Source organism: Eleginops maclovinus, chromosome 13 (assembly GCF_036324505.1).
Source record: "Eleginops maclovinus isolate JMC-PN-2008 ecotype Puerto Natales chromosome 13, JC_Emac_rtc_rv5, whole genome shotgun sequence".
Taxonomy (NCBI): domain Eukaryota; kingdom Metazoa; phylum Chordata; class Actinopteri; order Perciformes; family Eleginopidae; genus Eleginops; species Eleginops maclovinus.
The window spans coordinates 24,531,631-24,537,662 of record NC_086361.1 but is presented as its reverse complement, the minus strand read 5'-3'; the positions used below and the strand labels follow the sequence as shown (position 1 = coordinate 24,537,662).

General features: G+C 45.6%; 1 protein-coding gene across 1 annotated transcript in view; it reads left to right on the top strand.

Annotated features, from left to right (window-relative positions):
• Nucleotides 1–1,145: 1,145 nt before the first annotated feature.
• The window catches only part of plekho1a (pleckstrin homology domain containing, family O member 1a), a 15,620-nt gene continuing 10,733 nt past the window's right edge, over nt 1,146–6,032 (top strand). Inside the window, exons 1-2 of the mRNA XM_063898610.1 lie at nt 1,146–1,281; nt 5,180–5,329. Coding sequence (XP_063754680.1) covers nt 1,255–1,281; nt 5,180–5,329 — 177 coding nt within the window. The 5' untranslated portion in view covers nt 1,146–1,254. The remainder of the gene's footprint in view (nt 1,282–5,179; nt 5,330–6,032) is intronic.

The following is a 6,032-nucleotide window of genomic DNA, read 5'->3' as shown; positions in this document are numbered from 1 at the left end:
ACCACATCAGTCCAGCTGTGAGGTCTTTACACTGAGAGAGGGGACCACATCAGTCCAGGTCTGAGGTCTTTACACTGAGAGAGGGGACCACATCAGTCCAGCTGTGAGGTCTTTACACTGAGAGAGGGGACCACATCAGTCCAGTTCTGAGGTCTTTACTCTGAGAGAGGGGATCACATCAGTCCAGGTCTGAGGTCTTTACACTGAGAGAGGGGACCACATCAGTCCAGCTGTGAGGTCTTTACTCTGAGAGAGGGGACCACATCAGTCCAGTTCTGAGGTCTTTACTCTGAGAGAGGGGACCACATCAGTCCAGGTCTGAGGTCTTTACACTGAGAGAGGGGACCACATCAGTCCAGCGGTGAGGTTCTTTTGCCGCTGCTTTTAATGAGCTGTCTGACCTCACATCTCCTCACCTTCGTGTTTCTGCTGCACTATTTTTAACGCTCTTAATGTCTTCATGTTTGTAAAGCACTTTGAATTGCCTTGTGTTGAAAGGTGCTATATAAATAAAATGGCCTTGCCTTACCAGTAAGGGTTCCTTGGTGTTAAATAAATGATAATAAGGTGATGGTTTTTGGTTCATTTGAAAGTTATTTATTCTAAACATTTTAAATTAAATAAAGTTTTATAAATGTTGAGAAGTTCTCTGTCTCAGTTCTCTGTTTGGAAAATGTAAACCAAATTAAATTTGCGTTTAGGGACAAACAAGTAGCTAATCAAGTGAAATTAAAAGCTCTAAGAGTTTTTTGTTGTCCTGAACATCTTCAAAAATATTTTTAAAAACAAAGTGTGTGTGTGTGTGTGTGTGTGTGTGTGTGTGTGTGTGTGTGTGTGTGTGTGTGTGTGTGTGTGTGTGTGTGTGTGTGTGTGTGTGTGTGTGTGTGTGTGTGTGTGTGTGTGTGTGTGTGTGTCGCCAGGTGTCGCTGTCGGGCTCTTTTTTTTCTTTCCACCCGGAATATAGGCTAAAGTGCGCGTCAGCGTGCCAGAGCTACGTGTACGTGAGATGAGAGAAGGAGCATCTGCCTCCATACACACACACACACACACACACACACACACACACACACACACACACACACACACACACACACACACACACACACACACACACACACACACACACACACACTCTGCCTCGCTGGCTGCAGACAACAGACAGCAGCAGCGGAGGCACCAGGCGGACTGACCGACTCCTCCTGCACCGAGCACCGGGCTGAAGCTCCTCTCTGGTGAGACTGAGGCGGAGGGAGGATGAAGAAGAGCAACCAGAGAGGACGGGTAGGCACCATCCATCTTTATATCATATATAATACACTGCTTTACACTGAGCATCTCTACATCCCATAATTACACCGCGGTTACCGTGCAGGAGGAACTGCTCCGCTCCGACTCTGGGTTCCCCTCGTTAAGTATTCATGTCATATGAGTTTCAGTCTGTCAGCAGGAGGGACCCTTTAAAGACCCTGTACTATCTGTGAGAGTGAAGTCTCACTATGATAAACAACAGCTGACTGTTTGCTCTAACACACACACACACACACACACACACACACACACACACACACACACACACACACACACACACACACACACACACACACACACACACACACACACACACACACACTGATCCCTGGCTGTCAGTATGTAATCAGTGTTCACAGTAATCTCTACAGAGTGAATCACGAGACAAGGACTGTTATAGGAATAAAAACAAAGAACCGATTCTCTTTGCCGGTAAAAGGTTATATTATATATTTATTCATTAATGTCAAGCAGAAATTACATCCAACACATCGGGATCTTTATAGTTCAACTTCTTTATTCAACACATCTTTCACACCTCAGTTAGCTGCGATCCTGGTTAGCTGTTAAAGCTGAATAATAATTCATTGCATTTATTTTGGCGCTTTTCCAAGTGCTCAAAGACTCTTTACAGGACGTATTACCATTAGACATGCGATACATCAACACTGGACAAACCCTCAGGATGAGACTGTGACCCCAATCATTATCAAAGCAACAGTGCTGCTCAGCGGCTGCTAACGGCTAACGGCTAACAGCTAGCAGCTAACAGCTAACGGCTGCCGTTGCTAGATTTTTTTTGGCTGCAAACATGAAACCAAAGTTAATTTTCTGTAAATATCACAATGATGGTAATCACGGGATATATTTCCAGCCTTGGAAAGCCGGTGTTCCAGTTTAACTGGATTCCGGTTCAACTGGTGGCGTTTGTTTAAGTTTTCCACTCCTTGAGCGTCATATGACGCTGTACGGGCCGAATCACATGTGGTTGCCAGGTTCGTCATTTTCACGTAACTTGTGTGTCTGAAGTGACCAGACAATATTTTTAAAAAATCTCGGCGAAAAAACGTAAGCATCACTTCATGTAAATGCGCATGTGGAGATCACCTACAGACAGAAAATATGCTGTCCAAGAAACAGAAAATATAGATACAATATTCCAGCTCCACTGACGGGATTCGAACCCGTAAATCTGAAAATATAAATCGCAGCCATGATCGGATCATTACGCACAGAACGGCTCGAACAACGCCCTGCTTCAACCATACACATCTTGTCAGCTGTTTACAAATCACCGTTTATCATGGATGAAATAAACCCCACCATGTTAGCTGGTGATATCCACAATATGACACAGGCAGACGCTGCCAACGCAGGCCTCAAGAACAAATGCAACAGCCATGTGTTACGGACAAAACTCAAGCTTGGCCATCTGAAAGGATATGGCTTTGTTTTTTAGCCTTAAAAAAGTGCATATAGTGACCATTACAAAGCACATATCAAAGGCTATAGCCGCTGTGATACGAACCCAGTCCTGCTTTCAAAAGGTATTAATCCACTGCCTTACCGCTGATAGCATACCGTCCAGATGTTGAAGCAACAAGGTGAATATTTATTATTGACTAATTGCTTGTAGCTGTTCCCAATTGAGAAACACTCATAATTGGCTACAGCTTCATCACTGGATGAATGGAGGCATGGTTTGGCCGGGGACTTTATTTATTGTTTGCCCGTCAAATACATGCAGGACAGTAGTCTTTGTCCACAGGTGGTTCCCCCACACAAAGGCTGTGATGCCAGTTTTTACAAAGCGTGCACTCCGTCTGGAAGAAAAGGGCAAAACAAAGATATGCTTTAGGACAGTTGTAAAACCTTACAGTAATCAACTTCAAGTGCTCCAAACTTGCCAGACCCATTCCTCATGTTCGCCACTCACCCGACATAGCTCCGACAAATCTGCTGATTACAGACAGCCATTGGCTGGAATAAATAGCACTTGCATAACAACTGAAAACAAAGTAGAACCCAACCCGTTTCCGAGATGAGCTGTTGGGCTATGTCCATTCGCAGACGGCTGATCCCCTGCTCATCAAAGGGACCAGCCACCAGTTTCATCAACAATCGCCAAAATAAGTCCATCATTACCAGTTTCCAGAGTGTCTGCTTGTAGTTCTTGTACTTGTGGAAATGTAGAGCTGGAATGAGGTGGGGATGGGGACTGAGGTGGGGATGGGGACTGAGGTGGGGATGGGGACTGATGGGGAATGAGGTGGGGATGGGGACTGAGGTGGGGATGGGGACTGAGGTGGGGATGGGGACTGAGGTGGGGATGGGGACTGAAGGGGAATGAGGTGGGGATGGGGAATGAGGTGGGGATGGGAACTGATGGGGACTGATGGGGACTGAGGTGGGGATGGGGACTGAGGTGGGGATGGGGACTGAGGTGGGGATGGGGATGGGGAATGAGGTGGGGATGGGGACTGAGGTGGGGATGGGGACTGATGGGGACTGAGGTGGGGATGGGGACTGATGGGGAATGAGGTGGGGATGGGGACTGAGGTGGGGATGGGGACTCATGGGGACTGAGGTGGGGATGGGGACTGAGGTGGGGATGGGGACTGAGGTGGGGATGGGTCAGTAATTGCGGATGGGGAACCAGTTTGCCATTCGTGTGGCACACGTGGTGTTGGTTCTATGGCCGAGTTGGTCTAAGGTCTTGCCCTTCTTTGACATTATGTCAGCACTTTTTCCATCCATGCTGACGATTATAAACGGCCCGTCTAAACAGCTATATATATATCCTTTGCCACCTAATTTGCTAATTCATCCAGTGATCAATTTCAATGTCATTGTTACTGTTTTTCCCAATTGTTGGGAACAGCTGCAAGCAATTAGTCAATAATAAATATTCACCTTGTTGCTTCAACATCTGGACGGTATGCTATCAGCGGTAAGGCAGTGGATTAATACCTTTTGAAAGCAGGACTGGGTTCGTATCACAGCGGCTATAGCCTTTGATATGTGCTTTGTAATGGTCACTATATGCACTTTTTAGGGTAAAAAACAAAGCCATATCCTTTCAGATGGCCAAGCTTGAGTTTGGTCCGTAACACATGGCTGTTGCATTTGTTCTTGAGGCCTGCGTTGGCAGCGTCTGCCTGTGTCATATTGTGGATATCACCAGCTAACATGGTGGGGTTCATTTCATCCATGATGAACGGTGATTGGAAACAGCTGACAAGATGTGTATGGTTCAAGCAGGGCGTTGTTTGAGCGGTCGGTGAGGTAACGAGTAACAATCATGGTTGAGATATATTACCCAAATGTACGGGTTTGAATCCCGTCGCTGGAGAATGAATATTGTTTGTTTTCATTTTTATTTTTTGGCCAGCATATTTCCTGTCTGTAGGTGACCTCCACATGTGCATTTTATATGAACCGGTGATGTTAACGTATTTTCCCCGAGGTTTTCTCCGTTGTGTGGTCACACTTCAGACACACAAGTTACGTGAAAATGACGAACCTGGCAACCACAACATCTGGCGGAAAAGGTAAACAAACGCCACCAGTTAAACCGGAGTCCAGTTAAACTGGAACACCGGTCGCCCTGTTTGTGATTGTTTAGTTGTTAATCGGTTTCCATCTCTGTGATGTAATTTTGAATCAGAATCTGAATTAAGTGTAAATCTTTTGGGATCTAATTTTGTCCTTTTTATCGTTTTATTTGGATCCAGTTTTCATCACGAGTATATATTGCAGTGTTTCGTCCTGCTCTGTTTGAGTCTGATGCTTTTTCTTTGCAGTGTATAACTGATTTCTGCAGTTCCTGTTCCTGTATGGAATATTGAATGTGATGATGCTTTGTGTTCAGGGCGCGCAGGACTCGGGGCCGCCGGCGCTGCTGCAGCCGGAGAAGTCGGGTTGGATCAGGAAGTTCTGTGGCCGCGGGATCTTCAGGGAGCTGTGGAGGAGCCGCTACCTGGTCCTGAGAGGAGACACGCTCTACATCTCAGACAAAGAGGCAGGAAATATTTCATTATATCAGAGCAGATAAACATGCTAACAGCAGAGAGAGGATCCTCAGCTCCTGAGGGGAGGGCTCACAGCCTCCCGTCAGTGACTGCAGGAGGACAGTAACATCTCATATGAGGACATCCGGAATCTGCGGCTCTGCAGACTGAAGCTCATTTTAGAATAAGTCGCTGACAGAGGCCAGAGGAAGATAGGGAGGAGAAAAGTCTGCATTTTGAGAAACACATTTAGATTTTCAGAAAAAGTAAAAATGTTGTGATTTTAATAATTAAGTAAAGAATCTGAGAAAACATTTTGAGATCTTGAGAAAAAGTCAGAATTTAAGTTTTTTTCAAAATGAAGTCAGAATTTTGCGAATTTCAGTAAAAGTGAAAAATGTTGCGAGAGAGACAAACACTCTCTCTTCTTCGTTGGTGTCATTATGACTCTGGATTCACTCACTAGTGTTGCAGATGTCAGATTGTATCCGGGGCCCTGAAGGCAGCGGGGGTCCGGGGTGACTCGGCATTCCTTTATGTAACTCCGGTCCTTATATAATATTCTGCTGAGTCACCGGGCAGAACAAATCTGACCGCTGCACTTTTTACTCTCTGTCCGCTGACCTGAGTGAGTGTGTGTGTGAGTGTCCTCATGAGATAATGTGTGTGTTATCATATGAGATGTGTTCCTATTCTGGACTGTCAGAGGGGACT